This window comes from Dipodomys ordii, unplaced genomic scaffold (genome assembly GCF_000151885.1).
Source record: "Dipodomys ordii isolate 6190 unplaced genomic scaffold, Dord_2.0 Scaffold13, whole genome shotgun sequence".
Classification (NCBI taxonomy): domain Eukaryota; kingdom Metazoa; phylum Chordata; class Mammalia; order Rodentia; family Heteromyidae; genus Dipodomys; species Dipodomys ordii.
In genome coordinates this window covers 15,959,194-15,979,711 of record NW_012267229.1, presented here as the reverse complement: position 1 = coordinate 15,979,711, position 20,518 = coordinate 15,959,194, and the positions used below count along the sequence as shown (strand labels likewise).

Below are 20,518 nucleotides of genomic sequence, written 5' to 3'. Positions count from 1 at the left end.
ACACACACACACACACACACTCGCTCTGAACCTTGCCCTTTGTGGCTCTCCATAGTCCTTGACGGTAGACACACACACACACACACACACACATACACACACACACACACACGCTCTGAACCTTGCCCTTTGTGGCTCTCCATAGTCCTTGACGGTACACACACACACACACACACTTGCTCTGAACCTTGCCCTTTGTGGCTCTCCATAGTCCTTGACGGTACACACACACACACACACACACACACACACACACACACACGCTCTGAACCTTGCCCTTTGTGGCTCTCCATAATCCTTGATGGTACACACACACACACACACACACGCTCTGAACCTTGCCCTTTGTGGCTCTCCATAGTCCTTGACGGTCCTGCTGTTCCTCTGCTTAGAGAGAGAAAGAGCAGGCCAGTCATGGCCAGCCCAGAGATGGGTGATGGTGAACGCAGGGTAGGTACCTGGCTGCCTTTCCCAGAGAGCCAGCTGCCGTGCAGATGTGTGTCTTTGGTCCAAGTGCGAGGGCACAGTCCATGCCCACCTCCATTCCCAGAAAAACAGCCTCACCGTCCTGCTAGCCTGGGCCCTGTGGACAGCAACGCAGCACTGCCACTTCCATTTCTCAAACCATGCCCAGAGGTCATATCAGACATGAGTCCTAGCTCTGCCTCACCTCGGCAGTGATGGGCCCCTGGAGGCCCCATGTTTTTTGCCCTATAAAAACAAAGGGGTTAAGTGAGCTGCTCATAAGACCCCTTCCGCTCTGCCGCTGAGCTCCCATTTCCCTCGCAGTCAGTGAGGTCCTTTTGAGCCAGTTCACAATATCCCCAGTGTTTACCCCGTGGCTCTTCGCTGCTCCCTGAAGACCAGTTGTGCTCTGTGTTCTAGGGGATCCTCTCCGATGACCACGGGCTGGCTGCTGCCCTCTGGAGAACCTTCTTCAACCAGCAATGTGAAGACCCTCGGCAGCTTGAGTTGCTGGTGGAATACGTGAGGAAACAGGTGAGCTTCCCCAGACACATTGACACATGGAGGTTTGTGGAGAGCAGGTCCTCCTTAGGAGGTGGGCACTGGACTCAGCCTCAGGAAACGCTGACTGACAGCGGCAGGCACTGCTGGCGAATGAGCACCTTCTCTTGTCCAGCCAGGAAGTGGACCAGGGCTAGAGAAGGAGGAGACTCGCTGAGTGGCCTCTTGCTTTCAGAAAGCTGCCATCATTTATTCATTGACTCATTCCCTATGTTGTTTCCTTCCTTGTACTGAGAGCTATGCTAAATCGTGAGCCCTTGGAGTCCTGAAAGATACAAGCTTGGGGCATCGCAGGCCACTCGCTCGTGAATTCATTTCCTACTCCTGACCAGGTCCAGGGTCCAGGCAGCATTTCACAAACACCACACTCCCTGGCTCTCCCCACAACTGCTCTCCAGTCAAGGGAGCCCCTCCCACTTCAGTGTTCATCTCTGGCTCCCCAGGTCTGCCTGACACCAAATCTTCCAGGAGCAAGCCCACAGCAAGGTTTGCTTACATACATGGCCTCCTCCAGCCCACTCAGAATTGGCCCCTTGAACCCCTGACCCACGTCCTGTATGGATGGGGAAGCATGCTTTCTAGATGAGTGGGCTGAGTGGCAGAAAGAGGAACATGGAGGCTTTTCCAGGGTCTCCTCGTGAGTCAGTCTGCACAGCTGGCCGCAGACCCGAAGCCCGGTGATTCATGTAGCCACTAGAGGCCTCAGCTGCGACAGACAGCTCACCAGCCTCGGCTGTCTGTGAATCATCCCTTTGCTTCAGGGGCCTGACCCTTGGAGCCAAAGGGACCTCACCTCTCAGTTATTCTCTTGTTCACCTGTATTTGTGACCTTCACACCTCCAACAAACAAGGAAAGACAGCCAGACCCCAGCTCCCGGGCTGACAGGGCTCATAATACTAGAGTACCTTGATTGCACATATTGAGGCTCCTCAGACCCAGAGGATCAAGAACCCCAGAAGCCGGGGCTCTTCATTTGAATGTTCTGTACGTGTGTGAGCCAAGGAGAAAGCACTAGGTCGCCAGAGGGCTCCACCCACAGAGAATTCTGAGACCCGCATTGTTGACTGGATTCGACCTCAGACTGGAATAGCAATTGGCAGAAGCAAATGCTGTTTTCTAAGAGACTTGCCCAACTTTTCCATCTGCCCTGGGGAGCTTGTGCCAGAGACCACGACAAGGCACAACTGGGACCTCTCTCCAAGGGCCCAAATGGAAGTTGGGCTCCCTGTAAGAAGCCTCACATGGCACTCATGAGAGTTGGGCTCCGTGATGGGGCTTTTAAGAAACCAGGGCTCTAGTTCTATCAGTGAGCCTTTGGGTACCTGGTGTGCCAGGCACTGCTGGGAGAGCAGATTAATGCGGCCTTCACTAATGTTCCTCAAGGAGCCGGGAAGGTGCACGGCCACCCTGGAGTTCGTCTGTGTTGTCCCAGGAAGGACAGGGCACTGGGAAGGCCAGGGGAAGAAGACCAATTGAATCAGAGAAAACTAGAAGGTGGAGCTTATGCAGACTGTAGTCCAGTACTGTTTAGAAACCGAGTTACTAAGGTTCTGTTGATTCAAGCACAGTGCTGATGTTCAGGGAGAAAATGGTGTGATTGGAAAGAAAGATGGGCTTAGGGCAGATGGCAGTTCTGTTGCGCTTCCCCTGAGGGAGATGCAGAGCATGTGGACAGCTATCCCTGGGGTCTGCGTGGACCACTGGGGTAGCAGTGTGAAAATGCGGCAGGAGGAATGTGTTTTTGGAAGAGGGGATGCGAGGTCTAAGAGGAGGCTCGTAGGCCTCCCCCCTCCCCGGCCGGGGGGGAAGGGGCTTCACCTTTTGGGTCCAGTGCTCTTTCACTTGCAGGCCTCTCCTGTGTCTCACCTCACAGGTGCCCCGGGGATCCTCAGAGCTGCTCTTCTCTTCCGAGGCTCAGCTACTTAGCTCACCTGCCTCTTTTGGAACTGCTTCCACCCACCACAGCCACATCTGTCTGCCCACAGATGCGTCCCTCTGCACAGGGAGAATCCTGAACCCAAATTTCTCCACAAGCCTCAGGGCCCCCAGGGGCACACAGGCTGTGTCATCTGGAGCTCAGCTTTTCCAGCCTTTTCCATAGGCTGGCATTGCCCCGCAGGAGCATGATTGCTGTCTCCAAATATCAGAGCCACTTTCAGCTCTGGGGAGTAGGAGGCGCTGATTCCGAGTCCAGTGTAAGCTGTTAAGATCTGACTTCCTCTCCCGCAAGGACTTTGTAGGAAGGGTGCAGCTAGCTAGCATAGACATGGTAGTAGTAATGGTGGTGGTGGTGGTGGTCTGTGTGTATCCATTCAGAGTAAGATAAGGATTTTCCTTAAGCCTCATTGAGCCTCTCCAGTGACTTGCTCTCCAGCTCTCTAAAGGAAGTATCTGGGCTACCTGAGACTCCTAGCCTGCTAGCTGGATGGTCAGAAGCCTCAGGATCCCCTCTCTTTCCTCTCCCAGGCGAGGCTGGCACTCTATGCTACCTCATATGTACGCCCCTGACTCTGTTCCCCGCCTCTCTGCTACAGATGCAATACCTGGATTCCATAGACGGTGAAGACCTGCTACTGACAGGGGAGGTGAGCTGGCGCCCTCTGGTGGAGAAGAATCCACAGAGCATCCTGAAGCCTCAGACTCCCACTTACAATGATGAAGGTCTGTGAGGGCCGGATCCTCCAGACAATTGGCCAGCTGGCTTTGAGGAACCTTGGTCGAGAGAAGTACTGTTTGATCCAAGATTCCATAGAGATTAGCCTGAACTGACCTTTGAACAGCATCTGTCAAATACCTGGTCCTATTTGTGTTGTTTCCTCTTCCTGTGTCCTGGAGGCTGACCTGGTGGGGCAGAGCTGAGAACCCCTAGCTCTTCGGAGGTGTCCTCTCCTTCGAGAGGAGTCCCAAGCAAGAGCTTCCCAGTACACACTCCCTCCAGCCACCACATTGACTGAAGAAAGGCTGGGTAGGTTGGAATGGGAGATGCTCCTAAAAAGGCCTGCTGTACCTAGCTGTTGGCAATGCTGCAGAATCAAGTCAGGGTAGCCACACTGTCCCCAGCCTTGAGCCACGGGGCTGAGTTGGTCATTAAAAGAAACAGAGATGTCATCTCTGCCATGGCGCTTCTTTGTCCAGGGGCTTTGGAACTCAGGTGAGGTGATGGGTGTGGGAAGCTAAGAGCGCTGCCCAGCTCAGTGACAAGAAGAGGGCGAGGTCAGGCTCTGGCCTCCACTTCTCAGAGAGGGGTCACCCTCTGACCGCAGCACAGCTTGCCAGGCTCATCTTTGGGATCCAGAAGGCCTCTGGTGGCCAGTGGTCTCATCACACCCTAAGCCATTTAGAAGTAGGCCTCAAGGACAAAGGACCCTTTGTCACCCGCAGCAAGCTGGGCAAGAAGCACATGCTGCCCTTCTTCTCTTGGTCTTCCCCTATATGAGATACTGAGGTGAAAAGAACGTTCTTTCTGGCTTCGTTGTACTCTACCAGGACCCAGCCCTATGTCTAGCTTTCTACCCTCTTCCCCAACTTCCAGAATGTGTTCAGAGCCACCTGAACTGGGCACTCAAACATCAGTCCCTTTCCTTCTCTCTCTCTCTCTCTCAGTATGGGTCATCTCTTGGGGATTTTTTTTTTTAATTGAGCAAAGGGGGAAGGGAACCATCTTGCCCTCCCTCCCCCATCAGCTTCCTTCATTGAACTTGCTATAAAATGAGTCATATAAAGAAACTCTATACGGGTGAGGTATATCCCACTTCTGTGAAAACATTACAAATCAAACTGCCTTCTCTCGGTTTATTTAAGATGCTTTTGTTGCAAGCAGAGCTCTCGAGTGAAGCCTCCTCTGTGTATGTGAGATAATAACACCTTGTAACTCATTACAGCTGGGCACTATTTACATAAACCAGAGCTGAGCCAGGCAGGAATTTGCTGATTAATTTATTTTTAATGGAGTGAAGTATACCATGCACCAAAATAAACTTTACTGTGTGTACCTAACTGCTCCTGGAATGGATGGAAAAATTAATGGAACAGATTTTGGCTCCCAACTCTGCACATTAATTCATATATAAAAGTTATTTGAGCATTAACCCATTTGCTGCCCAGGGCAGCCCCCTAGCCTCAAATCCCAGCCCCAGACACCAGTTTAGCTACCGGGCTTACTTTAGAATTATGAAACCTCATATTGAGGAAGAACTTGAAAGGTCATTTGGGCCAGCACTGGTCCAAGCCTGACTGGCCTTCATAGCACCTGGGATGGCGTGTGTTCAGGCAGACCCTTGACTGACTCCCTCCCTCCAGTCACAGATAGACAGTTCTTGTTGCAGACCAGGCAGACCCAGCAACTTGTAACATGCAGCCAGCGCTTGAAGGAGCCAGATTGGAGCTGTCATGTCTGTCATGGTCTAGAGCCCTCACTTGTGGCTCTCAGGGTCTGTCACCGCTCACCTACTCCCCTTCCTCAGCTGAGATAAAACCAGGTATCCTGCCTGGGAGGTCTTGGGCTGTTTGACCTCTGTCCCTATTCCAGCCTATGTTTATGAGTCTAATCGATTTCTTTCCTAACCATCTGAACCCCCTGGCGTTACCTGGGAGCCTGCTGTGTTGCCTTTCCCTGGAACTCCTCATCCTTCCCCTGCTGACTAGAGAGAGCCCAGGCTTCCTCAGCTGTCACCTCCCGAGACCCAGGCACTGCCCTCTGCGGTCTGAGGGCTCCCGACAACGTCTGCTCACTTAGCACTTCCTTGCAATGCTAAGGTGATTTTCTTTAAGTAGTTCTATAAAAGGGTTTCCATTCAACATGTCAGTTTATGAGTACAGTGCATCTTTTTTTTTTTTTTTTGGGTCCGGTCGTGGGGCCTGAACTCTGGGCCTGGGCGCTGTCCCTCAGCTCTTCAGCTCAAGGCTAGCGCTCTACCACTTGAGCCACAGCGCCACTTCCGGCTTTTTTTTTCTTATGTGGTGCTGAGGAATCGAACCCAGGGCCTCAGGCATGCAAGGCAAGCGCTCTACCACTGAGCCACCTTCCCAGCCCGTACAATGCATCTTGATCAAAGTCACCCCTCTGAGGTGATTTTTTTTTTTCATGCCCATCTCCCATACAACTCCCATGCAGCTGAGTGATACTGAGGGGACACCGTGTTGGAGTGGGTGACCCGTGCTTTCCAGAGGGGACACCGTGTTGGAGTGGGTCACCCCTGCTTTCCTGAGTCTGCATCCATGGATGCTCTGCTTATACATTGGTAAATTCAATACCAGTACAAGCTCAGTATAAACTTTCTGGACCACTTGCAGTCTGATCTTCAGTTCCACTTACTTTAACAGTCCTTGCACAGGTCTGAAACCAAAATCAAAGGCTGTAACTAAATGGCTTCCTATCATAAATCATTACACAAAGCAAGAAAAGGACATGATTTCTTGCCCCCCACCCCCACCCCCAGAGATTGTTCATTAGGAATGATTTTGTCATTTATTTGACCCAGAAAGGATCACAGCAAATTGAGAGTTAGTTATAATAAAACCAGGAAAGCATTGTGAAGCAAAGGTTGCAAGATAAAAGTATTGTGAGGGAAGGGAAGGAAAATAATCCTATTAACAACCCTAGACTGCTAATCATGACTTTTTTGGTAATTTCTTAAAATTACCACCAAAATTTTGGTAATTTTAAATGCATTGTCTTAACCACAGTCTTATAAAACAGGTCTTATCCTCCGTTTGACCAACCCTTGTCCACAAGGCAGGGGACAAAAGACTCAGAGAGGTCTACAAAGTTATACAAGATTCCTTCACACCATGTGACCCCGGGACGCTGCTCTTTCCCCAGACCACATTGCCTCCCTCAGGCCAGCAAGGAGACCTGCAGCTGGTACAAAATTTTACTCTGAGCTTCTTGGCAGCCAAAGGTAGAAAAGAGAAAGCATTAAGTGTATGTCATTCTTACTGTCACATAAAAAGAAGCCTGATTCACCAGAAACCGTAAATAATTTACTCTTCAGAGGAGAGAAATGAGGTGTTAGGTTTTCACATGAGAAACCCTGAACAATGAAGTGAACTACTAAGATTTCAGTTTGGGCTGGGAAGGTGGCTCAGTGGTAGAGTGCTTGCCTTGCATGCATGAAGCCCTGGGTTCAATTCCTCAGCACCATCCTGAGTTCAAGCCCCATGACTAGCAAAAAAAAAAAAAAAATTCAATATGATCTAAAAATGTTAAAAATTGCTGTTCAGTGTCTGCTCTGTGCCAGATATAGCTCAGAGCTGTCACTTGTTAGCTATCTCATTTAATCCTCTGTGACAATCCTGCCAGGTATTACAAGTTCATGTTACAGCTGGAGGAAACAAGATTTGCTGAGGGAAGGCCTAAATTGGCTCTGCTTGCATGCTCGGAGCCTCAAGCCTTCTGCTTCTACTTCAAGATAGAGAAAGGAGCACTTGCACTGCAGTTAAGAAGAAACCCATACCAGCCCATGCTGGTATGTGCATAATCACAACTAACTGGAAAAATCACAAGTGGGTTGGAAGTCAAACAAGCCCTGATGCAGTCAGGTCAGAAAGAAGTTGAAAAGTTAGGGAGGTAGAAAGCAGGGATGAGGGGCTGTCCAGGTGAAGACATGGGACATGAGCTCTTCACAGGATTGCTCAGGGAGGGAAAGGATACAGAGATCAGGGCTTTGAGCAAGGCAACAGGAAGATACTAAACGCTCTCAGTAAAGATTGTGGTTTAAAGCTGGGTACAGGTACTCACGCCTGCAATCCTAGCTACTCTGGAGGCTGAGATCTGATGATCACAGCTTGAAGCCAGCCTGAGTAGGAGACTCCTATTTCCTGTTAGCCACAAAACAAAAACAAAAAAAAAATCAGGAAGTAGAGCCGTGGCTCAAGTGGTAGAGCCCGAGCCTTGAGCAAAAAATGCTCATGGGCAGTGTCCAACCCTTGAGCTCAAGTCCCAGGACACACACACACACACACACACACACACACACACACACACACACTTACATGATTGTGGCTTGACAGGAGCAGAAATTCACAGGGAAGATGAGCCCAGCCAGGAAGAGAGTCTATAAGCCATCTAGGCTTGGGGTTCTGGGGCTAAGTAGGGATTCAAAGGAAAGTTCAAATCACAGACCTTTCAGAGGAAAAGATTCCTCAAGATGACATCTAACTGCTCAAGGTGCTAAAGAACAGTCAAGAGTTCTCTGGGGCCAAGGATGGTGCTGTGAGAAGCTTCTTTGTATTGTTTTTCCCACGTGGCCTACAGCAGCCTGTGAAGACAGGCAGGGCAGCCTGAGAAAAAGAAGACCTGAGACCCTTGCTGGGTAGTGTCCAGGAAGGGAGAGACAACAGTGTTGGTGCTAAAAGGCACTTGGAAAACTGCTCAACCATCATTTGACAGGTAGAGAGGGGGCTGGGCTGTGAGAAGCCTCACTCCAGATCACAGGGACCAGAATCCATGGACTGACAGTTCCTCTTTCCCTTTTTGTCAGCCAAGGAAGTTCTTCCAACTCCCAGCCCCTCGCTGAGAACGAGCCTGCCAAAAGGGCTGTCTCTAGCTGAGCGGGGGACACGGTTCTTAGGTGGTGGTCATGAGTACTAAATCGCAAATACTTGGTTTCTACATCAGTTTATTCTATGGCTTATAATTATTTATGAGTCTACCTTCCTCATCAGGGCAGACATCAACTCTTACTCATCTTTGAACCCCACTGCTGGCTTAAAGTAGGCGTTAAATCCCTGGTGGGTGGATTGGACTGAGGGAGAAGAGCAGGTAGGGTGGGCGAGGTGGCTGTAAGATCCAAGGGGGGCTGGGAAGGTGGCTCAGTGGTAGAGTGCTTGCCTTGTATGCTGGGTTTGATTCCTCAGCACCACATACACTGAAAAAACTGGCAGTGGCGCTGTGGCTCAAGTGGTAGAACACTAGCCCTGAGCTGAAGCGCTGAGGGACAGCACCCAGACCCAGAGTTCAGGCCCCACTACTGACAAAAATAAATAAAGCCAAGGGGGTCAATAGGCAATGATACCTCTTACTCCTCTCAAGTTCAAAGCGGACTGAAAAATAATATAAAAGAGCCAAATGGATATCCAACTAGTAGCTTTACCAATATTATTGGTAAAGGTTACATTTTGGCTGGGTGCTGGTAGCTCAGGCCTATAATCCTAGTTCTTCTGGAGGCTGAGATCTGAGGAGTGAGGTTCAAAGCCAAATGGCTAAGAGTCTCAGTCCTTATACAAACAGGAAACAAGTGGAGCTGTGGCTCAAGTCATCAAGCACTAGCCTTGAGCAGAAAAGCCCAGGGATAGCATCTAGACTCTTTGAGTTCAAACCCCAGGACTGATACATGTACACGCACACACACAAAGTTAGGTTTTGTTCAATAGCCAAATGAACTTAGCAATATCCTCCCAGAACTAGACATCCTGTCATCCTGTCCTCCAATGAAAGGGTAGACCTTTGCCTTGCAGGATTTCCTGTGTTCATCTTTGTCTAGAATAGGACTAGTGACAGAGCGGGGAGGAGAGGAGTGAGGGCATGGAAGAGGAGCCTCCAGGTCACACCTCCCCTCCCAGCCCTCCTCTTGTGGAAGTGGAAGAGGGATGCATTTCCCACCGCTGAAGGGGATGAGCGGATGGGAGCACAGGGTGGAGGGGAGGAGGATGTGGGCAAAAGCATGAGACCTATCATCACTACATAGACCTAGACCTTTTTGAACCAGAACATTAATATGTCCAGTCAGTGTGCTGGGGGGTATGTGGACTCAAGTGTGTGCATATGTATACAGAAGGAGACAAGATGTTCCCTATGAGCTGCGATGAGAGGCCAGATCCCCAAGGGGGTGGCAGTGATAGGGCCAGTTTTCAGTCTGGAAGGACCAAGAATAGGAGCAGCTGGTTATCGCCTTATCTGTACTGGGCCTGTGACCTTTCACAGACTGCAAAACTCTGAAATTCAACAGCTACTGAGCAACTACTCTCAATCAGATTAGCACAATTATTACAACTGAATGAAGAAAACTTTAGAGATGCAACTCCTATGATTCAGAGGACTTGACCTCCTTCATTAAGTAGCAGAACCATTGTTCCAACCAGGAGGCTCTGATTCAGTCCAGTGGCACAACTGTAGTCACTGGGTCCCAAGCCCTGGGGGGGGGGGAGGGGGGAGCGGGAATCTCAGGATAAGAGAACTCTGAATAGTGGCCTCCTGAAGACCTATGTGGTTCTCTGTAAACAGTGAGTCATTCGTTGGAGCTGCTTCTGGGAGGCTGGGGCTTTGGGCCACTCTTCCCCTTGAGGCTGCTTCCTGCTATCCTAAAACACTGTTTTGGAACCTTCCCAACTTCTGTATCATCACGCATAGCAAGGCCCTTCGGCTCCAAGGGCCTTCCTACCAGCATGTTGCCCTACATCTCAGGCGCCATCTTCCTTCTACAGCATCCTGGCTTTCTTCCTCCATCCTATAATACCCTGCTTGCCATTCTACGCTGCATTTCCTCATCTTTGTGAGTTTTTCTTTTGGGGGGAGGTTCGGTCCTGAGGCTTGAACTGGGAGCCTGGGCACTGTTCCTGAGCTTTTTTGTTCAGCACTACACTCTACCACTTTGAGCCACAGTGCTACTTCAGATGCTGGTGGTTAATTGGAGATAAGAGTCACATGGACTTCCCTGCCTGGGCTGGCTTCCAGCTGCTGAGTAGCAGATCTCAGCCTCCTGAGTAGCTAGGATTACAGGTGTGAGGCACTAGCACCTGGCTCATCTTTGTGTTTTAGACAAGATCATAATGTGTAACCCCATCCAGACTCCAAGTTGAGCTCTTTCTGCTTCAGCCTCCTGAGTATTGGAATTACAAGCAGTACCACCATGCTCAACAACAACAAAATCTTCCTCATCTTTACTATCTAGCTCAAGCTAGTCTTGGGACTTCTTACCACATGTCCCTTTCTCTCTCTAGCTCTTGGATCAGGGCGCTGGGTGCACTCTGGCTGTCCCTGACCCCGAGATGCCACATTGAAAGTGAGGGACAGTGTAACATTAGAGCAACTTGCAGCTGCAAGTGCCTGCACCAGCCTCAGCTCCCATCACCTCCACACAACAGACACCGGCCCAGGCGCCACTCAGCTTGGGGTAGACAACAGACAAGGCTAAATGGCCCCTAGCAAGGCCCAGCAATGCCAGGTAGGCGCCTGACACACCCTCTGGACAGGGAAATATTTTCCTTCCTCTTAATAACAATCATTAAGGGGCCTATGCCCTACTGCTGTGCAGCCAGGGGCCGGGCTTGCGTCTGCCCCTCACCCTGGGCAGCTCCAAGGTCAGGATCCACCTGCCTACCTTCTCATTGCCCTTTATCTACTCAGCCGCAAGAAGCCAGTCCTGCAGTTCTGGTGGGACTATTATTGCCATGATGTCAGGAACTCCTGGGACCCTCGTCCCCTCCACTCAGTCTTTCCACACTTGACCCTCTCCATGGAGCTCCCTGTACATACACTCAATACTGGAGACCAGAGTCACAGGCCAGAGCCAGACTCAGCACACAAACACCTTCACAGGCGGCCTGTGCTCACACACAGCCTAGCAGGCACGCAAATGTCACCGACAGTATGTACACATACAGCCCAGCACAGGTGCAGCGCTGCAGATGTATGTATGTACACAATGTATATTTAATTGAAACTTAGGAAATGGTCAGTTTTTGATTTCTCTTCAGGTAGTTGTACAAAAGAGTTGCCATGTAACAAAGAAAGCAGTTTATGAGTATAAAATATCTCAGTGTTATCCCTTTCAATGTTCCCCCCATCCCTCCCCTACCTACCCTGTCCCTCACTCTTCTTAATTTTGTAGAATATGCATTGGATAATGATTTTTTTTGTCAGTCCTGGGGCTCGAACTCTGAGCCTGGGCACTGTCCCTCAGCCACAGTGCTACTTGCAGCTTTTTCTTTGTGTATGGTACTGAGGACTCGAACCCAGGGCTTCATGCATGCTAGGCAAGCACTCTACCACGAAGCCACATTCCCAGCCCTGATTTTTTTATTTGGTTGGTTGTGGGGCTCGAACTCTGAGCCTAGGCGCTCTTTAGCTCAAGGAGAGCGCTCTACCACTTCTTGTTTTCTCATCGTTAATTGGAGATAAGAGTCTCATGGACTTTCTTGCCTGAGCTAGCTTTGAACCATGTTCCTCAGATGTCAGCTTCCTGAGCAGCGAGGATTACAGGCATGAGCCACCAGGGCCTGGCTTGCTAATGATTTTAAAACTTACAAAATGTGATTCTTTTTAACTTACAAAAATGTATTGCATACAAATGAGGACAGAGCCAATTTTGTACATCTATGTTCTACTAGCATTATTTACAAGAGCCAAAAAATGGAAACAGTTCAAATGTCCACTAGTGGATATACAAAATACAGGGGAATATTATTTGGCTATGGAAGGAAATTTTGACACAGTGCCTGGTAGGTAGTTTTAGTTTTCTAAGATGAAGAGTTCTGCCGGTAAGTGGTGGTGGTCTAAATGTGCTTAATGTCACTGAAAAACATTCCAGATGATTAAATGAAAAACATTGCAATTGATTACCAGAATTAAAATAAGACACAGAGCCAAAATATGTACCATAAGGTTGGCATACACAACAGTGACAACCACAACTGAGCAACACAAAACATACCTGCTTCTCTACCAGGGAAGCCCTTCTTCAACTCAGGTAAGACCTGAGTTCTCCCCTTCAAACAAGTTTGGAGATAAGGCCCTAATGAGGGCCTTGCCACTTCTGCTGCCCCCACAGCTCATCCTCCTCCCACAGTCTGGCTTTGTTTACCCAACTCTCCACCACTCCTGTAGCCTCCCTACTCCTACAGAAAAACCCTAGTTTCTGTCCCTGTACAGGACAGAGTAATTTCAGGATAGAGTAATTTCAGCCCCTGTGGCTCCCTTATGTCTTCCTTGGGGCTCCCTGCATCTGTGTCTTACCTCTCATGCCATGCCATGCTGTGCTGTCCCAGAAGAACCTGTGAGGATCTGGGACAATTGCAAAGCAAATGAACTGAACAAGGTGAGAGAGATAGGTGTGGGGCATTAATCTGCCCACCTCTGAAATCACCTTTCCCATTTGAACCATTTAATATTCAGCCCTATAGGATAGAATGAGATCTGGAGTTAGCTCCTACCAGGCCAAGAGCACCCTTGAAGATGTTGGAAATGCAGCCATCTGGAACATGATATCTGAGGGGTGGGCTATAGTTCTCTTAGCCCTGTGCATGGGGGAGCATGCAGGACTTGCATTAAAGGTATTCCGCAGACCTTCTGGCTCAGTCTAGGGGTGGAGCCTGGGGCATGTGCATTCCAATGTGTCCTGGCCATTCTGGGGACCAAGGTGAGCATATCTACACCAGGCCCTGGATGAGAGGCTCAGAGAGGAAGCGAGGGTGGGGCTGGGGGCCTTCAACACTGCGGAGCAGAGAAGCAGGGGCCAAATGTGGGGTTATGGCCAGCTCTGCATTATAGTGTTTGGGTCAGCTGATACGAGTTAGTTTGGTCTGCATGTGTCAGTCACCCTGTAGACTGTCTGCATATTGGTCATGTGTCAGTCATACTATCTGCTTGTGTGTGTGTGTGTGTGTGTGTGTGTGCGCACGCACGCGCGTGCCAGTACTGGGGCTTGAATTGTTTGTGGTTTCTTTTGCTCAAGGCTGGCACTCTACCACTTGAGCCACAACTCCACTTCTATCTATTTATTGGTTACTTGGTGATATAGAGTCTCTGGTTTGTATACCCAGGATGGCTTCAAATAAGGATCCTCTGATCTAGCCTCCTGAGTACCTACGATTGCAGATGGGAGCCACCAGTGGCCAGTAGTGCATCGGGGTGTCTTGAGCCATTCATCGATTGTGCAGTATGCATGTGTGTGTGCATGCTTTTGTGACTCGGAGCAGGCCCAGCACCCTGGTCTGCCTCTGCTGGTCCCTAGAAAGTTGAGGTTGCAGGCTTGCTAGGAGCCCGGTGGGATGGGTGTGTTGCCTGGGCGGGGAGGAGAAAGGTAGGAGGAAGCAGTGTGCGCTCAGGACCTGGCCCTGCGGCTTCCCTGGGCAGGCGAGTCCCAACAACAGGCAGACAGGTGAGGCTGACCTGACAGGTTCCCGAGGCCAGGGGCAATGGGGCGGAGCATGGCTCTAACTTAGGGAGGAAGCGAGTTGGGGGCCCTGCCACACACAGGCAGGCTGTGGTTGTGCTGGAATCTTCTTCCTGCTGCCGCAAAGCCAGGGGCAAGTCATGGAGTCTACTGGCGGGTGAGGCACTCAAGGTGCAGGCACTCGGAGGCCCAGGGCATGGCGGGGCCGCTACGGGGCCGGGTGGAGGAGCTGAAGAGGCCTTGGTGGCGGGAAAGCTCACCACTGGTGTTGCAGCACAGCGAGGCAGCTCGGCTGGCCGCGGATGCCCTTCTGGAGCGGGGTGAGGCTGCTTACCTACGGGTCATCTCTGAGGAACGGGAGCTGCCCTTCTTGAGCGCCCTGGACATGGCCTACATGACCAGTCATGTGCGTGGAGCGCCTGAGCTCAGCGAGGCCCCGGGACCGGAGGCCTCGGGACCTGACCGCCTCAGCCTGCTCTCTGAAGTCACCTCAGGAACCTACTTTCCCATGGTTTCTGATGTAGATCCCCCAGACCTAGACCTGGGCTGGCCTGAGGTTCCACAGGCCACAGGCTTCAGCCCCACCCAGGCTGTGGTCCACTTCCAGAGGGACAAAGCCAAGAGCATCAAAGACCTGCTGCGTTTCCTCTTCAGCCAGGCCCGCACGGTAAGGGTCTGGTCCGTTCATTTCACGGATGTGGGGAGTGGGGGGAGGAAATAGGGACAAGCTCAAAAGACCTCCACGGCAGAACTGGGACAGCTCTGACCTCTTAGGTCACAAGCTGCTAAGACAGAGTGTCTTTTATTCCCCTTCTCACGCCTCAGCAGGCAAGAATATACAGGTAAAGAGCAGGCATGCACCTCCAGGACTCCATACCACCGCTGACAATGCATATGGAATTGAGTGAATTGCAGGGTCCATATGCATTTTTCTTAGGAATCCATAACCTTCCTCAGATTCCCTAAATTTTATGAGCCCCAAATTAAGGATGTTTTTATTAGCATATATATATATATATATATTTTTTAATTTTTGTCTATAATGGGGCTTGAACTCTGGGCCTGGACGCTGCCCCTCAAGCTCTTCAGCTCAAGCTGAGTGCTCTATCACTTGAGCCACAGCGCCACTTCTGGTTTTCTGGTGATTTATTGGAGATAAGAGTCTCACGGACTTTCCTGCCCAGGCTGGCTTTGAACCACAATCTTCAGATCTCAGCCTCCTGAGTAGCTGGGATTACTGGCGTGAGCCACCAGTTCCCAGCTTATTAGCTTTATATTAGTTATCCATAGAAGGCTCTCAAGGAAAACCTAACATCTGAGCTACCTCCTTGACTTACAAAGGAGGAAACCAAGGCCAGGAAGAGGCTGAGAATTGCCCCCTGGGAAGTTACCTGGTTATACTCTCAGAGAGGGAAGGAGTTCTCTGACTCAGACTCTGAGCCCTAGGCTCGGCCTCCTTCTGCTGGCCCTTACACCTGGCTATCCCTCACTATCCTGTGCCGCATCTTCAGCTGGACCTGAATCAGGGCAAGGGGGGAATGGGCAGCAAGGGCCGATGCATAGGCTTCTGCAGGACCTGGAGGGCTAAGGGCTTAGCCTTGCACCAAGGAATGAAGCAGAAGCTTCTGGGCTCAAGAGGAAGAGAAGCGATCACGAGAGCGTGTAGATGGACATGCCTGGGAAGGCTCCAGGCAGTACACCTCCACGATGATCCTCTGAGCCCTGCTCAAGAGACAGGGGGAACAGACACAATGGCCTCTGGTAGAATCTGAGATAGGAATGGCCTGCTGCAGAGACCAAGAGCCCAGGATGCCACGATCCTGCTGCTCCCTCCACAGCCTCGCTGGCAAGCCTGCCTCTACCCCAGGCGGGGGAGTGCTGGGCGCGATTGGCATCGGGAATGGGGTAATTAGTGGGGTTGTTGTCCTCACTGTCTCCCTTTGATCTTTCCTGCCTGTCCTGCCCCCTTCCCCCATTCCTGGCCCCAACCTGTGCCATGGCTAGGACATCCCCGATGCCTTCCCTGTTCTTCCCCATTTAGACCCTTCTGCCCCTGGGCTAGGAGCCAGGCTCTTGCACTGGGCTATCACGAGGCCCAGAGTGACCTTAACTACTTCCTCCCTGTTGCCCAATGTCTTCATTTACTGAGAAGGCAGCAGGAAGGTATATGTATTGAGCTTCTGCTGTCTGTTCAGCATTTTCACATATAATTCCTGTAACTCTGAGATATAGCTGTCACTGTCCACGTAGCAAATGAGGCTCCTGGAAGCAAAGCCACTCCCCCAAGACCTTAGCTCTAGGAAGTGGTAGTGTTTGGGTTTGAATCCAGTTCTCTCTTGTTCCTTCCATAGCTGCAGTGCTGAGTTCTGTATGTCCCCCCCAGCCTTCAGGCCCATCTCAGGAGGGAACCTTTAGCAAATATATGCAATAGGAAGAAAGGGCGACTGGAGAGGCAAGTGTTTGGATAGTAGAACTGATATGGGCCTTGGGGGGGGGAGGGGCGCAACCCTAGCCTGCAGCTGAGTAGAAAACTTGGTTCCAGGGCTGGGAAGGTGGCTCAGTAGTAGAGCGCTTGCCTTGCATGCATGAGGCCCTGGGTTCAATTCCTTAGCACCACATAAGCAGAATAAGCTGGAAGTGGTGCTGTGGCTCAAGTGGTAGAGTGCTAGCCTTGAGCTGAAGAGCTGAGGGACAGAGCCCAGGCACAGAGTTCAGGCCCCATGACAAAAAAAAAAAAAAAAAAAAAAGCTTGGTTCCACTTAGAATGGTGAAAGTCAGGGAGACGTGTGTCATGTCAGCCCTTCACAGCTTCACAGGCCAACCAAGGCAGCATGGCAAAGCCCGGGTCCTCCGGAGCTTTGCCATGCTGCCTTGGTTGGCCTGTGAAGCTGTGATGGGATGCAGACATCTTTGACAATTTGATGACAAACTGTACACACACACACACACACACACACACACACACACATTTTCAAACTATCAGGGATTCAAGACTGTTCTTTTATCAGTCGTGGGGCTGAACTCTGGGCCTGGGCGCTGTCCCTCAGCTCTTCAGCTCAAGGTGAGCACTCTATCATTTGAGCCACAGCGCCACTTCCAGCTTTTTCTGCTTATATGGTGCTGAGGAATCGAACCTAGGGCCTCTTGCATGCAAGGCAAGCACTCTACCACTGAGCCACTTTCCCAGCCCCAAGGCTGTCCATTCTTCACTCATATCCAAGTGAAGAACTCTGGACTCGGCATTGCTAACATCCCATTGTGGGCACATGTTCCTACAGGTTGTGGCCTCTGAGTTTTCAGTCCCATACTTTTGCCTAGAAGCTGGCACGTGCTGAGCTCTCTGTCTCTCTCCCAGGTGGTGGCTGTGGTGATGGACATATTCACCGACATGGAGCTGCTGTGTGATCTCATGGAGGCCTCCAGCCGGCGTGGTGTCCCTGTCTACCTCCTCCTGGCTCAAGAGCACTTACAGCACTTCTTGGAGATGTGCTACAAGATGGACCTCAATGGGGGGCACTTGCCGGTCAGTGCGGGCCAAGGGCAGGGAATCAGGAAGGCAGAAAGACCCGTTGGTAGTCGTCAGTGAGCACTGGGGGAATTGCTGGAAATGGCACACTGGGTTCTCTTAGCTGTTTGAGGTCACAGGCTCCTTGGGGCATACACATGGCTTGAGCTCCACTGTCTGAACATGACCCTCTCAACTTCTGTCCACCCTTGGCCCAGAACATGCGTGTGCGAAGCACGTGTGGGGACACGTACTGCAGCAAGGCAGGCCGCCGCTTCACAGGGCAGGCCCTGGAGAAGTTTATCATCGTCGACTGTGAGCAGGTGGTGGCGGGCAGCTACAGGTAAGCAAATGAGTGGGAGAGGGGCCGAGGCTGTGCTCTGAATGTTTCTCCATCCATGCCTTCAAACATATCCCAGGGGTTGGGAAGGTGGCTCAGTGGTTGAGTGCTTACCCTGGGTTTGATTCCTCAGTACCACATACACAGAAAAAGCCAGAAGTGGCTCTGTGGCTCAAGTGGTAGAGTGCTAGCCTTGAGCAAACAGAAGCTCAGGGACAGTGTCAAGGCCCTGAGTTCAAGCCCCAGGACTGGCAAAAAAAAGCACCAAAAAACAAAAACATGTCCCAAGCACCTTCTGTGTGCTAAGGTTACCAGGCAGGGTTCAGGTGGCTAAGGGAGTAAGTTGGGCTTGGAGGCGGCCACTGTGGTGGAAGATTCCTTTGAATGCCCTTAGCTTAGGAAGTAACTGTTGCGTGTGGGACATGAAGAGACTTTGGGATGTCTCAATCCTGGTTTACTTTACAGATGGGGGAAGTGGGGAACTTGAGGTGGGGCAAGCATGTGCCTAAGCATTCAGGTCAGGTCAGGACCAGGAGACTCTGGGGTCAGAGCTCTGCCCCTTCACCAGGAGTGTTGATGGATTCTTGGCCCATTTCTAACCCTGCCCTCCTGTCTGGCACTACACTTTGCACTTGTGACCCCTTCTCTTCTGTCCTCAGCTTCACCTGGCTTTGCAGCCAGGCCCATACCAGCATGGTGATGCAGCTGAGGGGGCGCATCGTGGAGGACTTCGACCGCGAGTTCCGCTGTCTGTATGCCGAGTCCCAGCCGGTGGAGGGTTTCAGTGGCAACGAGGATCTACTGTCTCCCCACGCACGACACCCTCCCCCAGTGGCCCTGACCTTGGGGCCTGGTAACCCAAGCCCCACGTGTTCCTCGCCCTCTGGCACCAGCTTCAGCAGTGTCAAGTGCTCACCTCTCGTGGGCCGTTCCTCCTACCTGGCTCTACCAGGAGGTGGTGGCTGCAGCGACAAGGGTATGGGATCCTCATCACCAGGCCCTGCCCGCCGGGAAGCTGGTGGCCAGCCCTCTCTGCATCGCCAGCTGTCAGACCCTAACCAAGGCTCCCATCCTGGGCCCTATAGGGCTAACCTGGGCAAGCTGGGAGCATCCCCCTGGTCCCAGTCTTCCCCTGCCCTCAACCACAGTACTGCCACTTCTTCAACTGCGGCAATGAGGTCACCTCTTCTCCCTAGTCCCCGACCCCTTCTCCACTTCTCTCGGGGGGCCCCAGCCCTGTCACAGCTCCCAGAGAATGGGCTCCCAGGGAGCCAGGAGCCCAACCTCCCACGAGGCCGCTGGGCATTTGGCACAGCCCTACAGACAGTGGAGGAGAAGGCTTCTCTGAGTCAGAGCCATGGTCAGCTGGACCTCCTTGTCCCCTTTGCTAGAGCCCGAGAAACAGGAGGAACTGATTCTGAGGTTACTCCCAACTCAAGTTCTGTACGACCTAGTGAGCAAGTCCCAGATGGCAGGCGGTTGTCCCTGAGCCGGAGCTACAGCCACCTGGATCTCCTGTCTCCAGGCAAGGGAGCTGGTGTTGCTGCTGAGTCAAGTTCCCTCAGACCTGCTGGTCCAGGTTCAGAGGATAGAAGGCGGTCACCAACTCATAGCTGCAGTCAGTTGGACTTGCAGACACAGTACCCTAAGGCGCAGGGCTCCAAAATACCTCCAGAAGCCAACTCCTCAGCCAGGCCTCACAAGCAAGGTCTAGATGAGCGACGGCAGACCCTTGGCCACAGTCAGCTGGACCTCATCACCAAGTTTGGCCCATTCCGGAGTGAGGGGCCTGGACCCAGTGTTCTGCCAGGGCCAGGCCCTGCTGCCATGGTTGGAGTGGGCACTGGGGATGAGAAGCGGCGGACTCTGGGCCACAGCAAGCTGGATCTCATCACCAAGTACCATCACTTGCAGGGTGCCAGGCAGGGACCTGAGCCCGGCCTTCCCGCAGGTCCCACAGGTGGCAATCACAATGGTAGTAGTAATGACCCGTTTGCACCTGAGAAACGGATGACTCTGGGCCACAGCAAACTAGACCTTATCACTAAGTACAACAAGTCCAAGTTCAAGCTGCTCCGAAGTCGATTTGAGTCCTAGCCCTGCTGCCAACAGGGACAGATCCTTCTTTCATTCATTGAGACTTGACTTGCGCACGCCTCACACTCTGAGGTGGGAATGTGAAGCCAGAATAGCGTAGGGAGAAGAGGGGAGGCATCTAGAATACCAGGGCAGACACTCCCTGGTCCCAAGATTCTTATATGATTACAAGTGCATGTGCATGCACACACACGTTGTGTGCCTAAACACACATACAATGTTGTCAGGAAAAGGAAATCAGAACTATTGTGTGCTTACTGTGTGCCACTGAGCTGGACACTTCACAGAAGTTATTCTAGCATCCTTCATCATGCTATGAGATGGCCCTCTTGTTGGTATATAGTTATAGAAAAATAGATATTATCCTTTGTTTTTATAAATGTAGCAACTGAGGCCCAGAGAATTTGCCTGGTTTACAGAGAGGCAGGTCCAGGAAA

At 51.4% G+C, this 20,518-nt stretch overlaps 2 protein-coding genes across 5 annotated transcripts in view; both read left to right on the top strand.

Annotated features, from left to right (window-relative positions):
* Positions 1-5,637, top strand: part of LOC105981779 (ubiquinol-cytochrome-c reductase complex assembly factor 1) — an 89,411-nt gene extending 83,774 nt beyond the window's left edge. For 2 of the 4 annotated variants that reach the window (XM_013011106.1, XM_013011105.1), the window contains 3 exons: positions 886-999; positions 3,562-3,688; positions 5,327-5,637. In XM_013011106.1, the coding sequence (XP_012866560.1) occupies positions 886-999; positions 3,562-3,688; positions 5,327-5,499 (414 nt within the window). In that variant the 3' untranslated portion in view covers positions 5,500-5,637. Of the gene's footprint in view, positions 1-885; positions 1,000-3,561; positions 3,976-5,326 lie in introns of those variants that run through there. The other 2 variants (XM_013011109.1, XM_013011108.1) reach the window with 1 other exon arrangement.
* A 7,353-nt stretch (positions 5,638-12,990) lies between these two features.
* Fam83c (family with sequence similarity 83, member C) lies at positions 12,991-20,257 on the top strand. Its single transcript, XM_013010694.1, has 5 exons — positions 12,991-13,062; positions 14,267-14,806; positions 17,495-17,662; positions 17,863-17,987; positions 18,644-20,257. Exons 1-5 carry the CDS (start codon positions 12,991-12,993, stop codon positions 20,079-20,081), a joined length of 2,343 nt encoding a protein of 780 aa, XP_012866148.1. The 3' UTR covers positions 20,082-20,257.
* The last annotated feature ends 261 nt before the right edge of the window (positions 20,258-20,518 follow it).

Excerpts from the sequence above, each read along its gene's own strand:
- Fam83c (XM_013010694.1), top strand. The coding sequence starts at position 12,991 with ATGCCATGCTGTGCTGTCCCAGAAGAACCTGTGAGGATCTGGGACAAT. Across the intron at positions 13,063-14,266 it reads AAGCAAATGAACTGAACAAG|CCAGGGGCAAGTCATGGAGT; the intron begins GTGAGAGAGATA and ends GCTGCCGCAAAG. Across the intron at positions 14,807-17,494 it reads TCTTCAGCCAGGCCCGCACG|GTGGTGGCTGTGGTGATGGA; the intron begins GTAAGGGTCTGG and ends TCTCTCTCCCAG.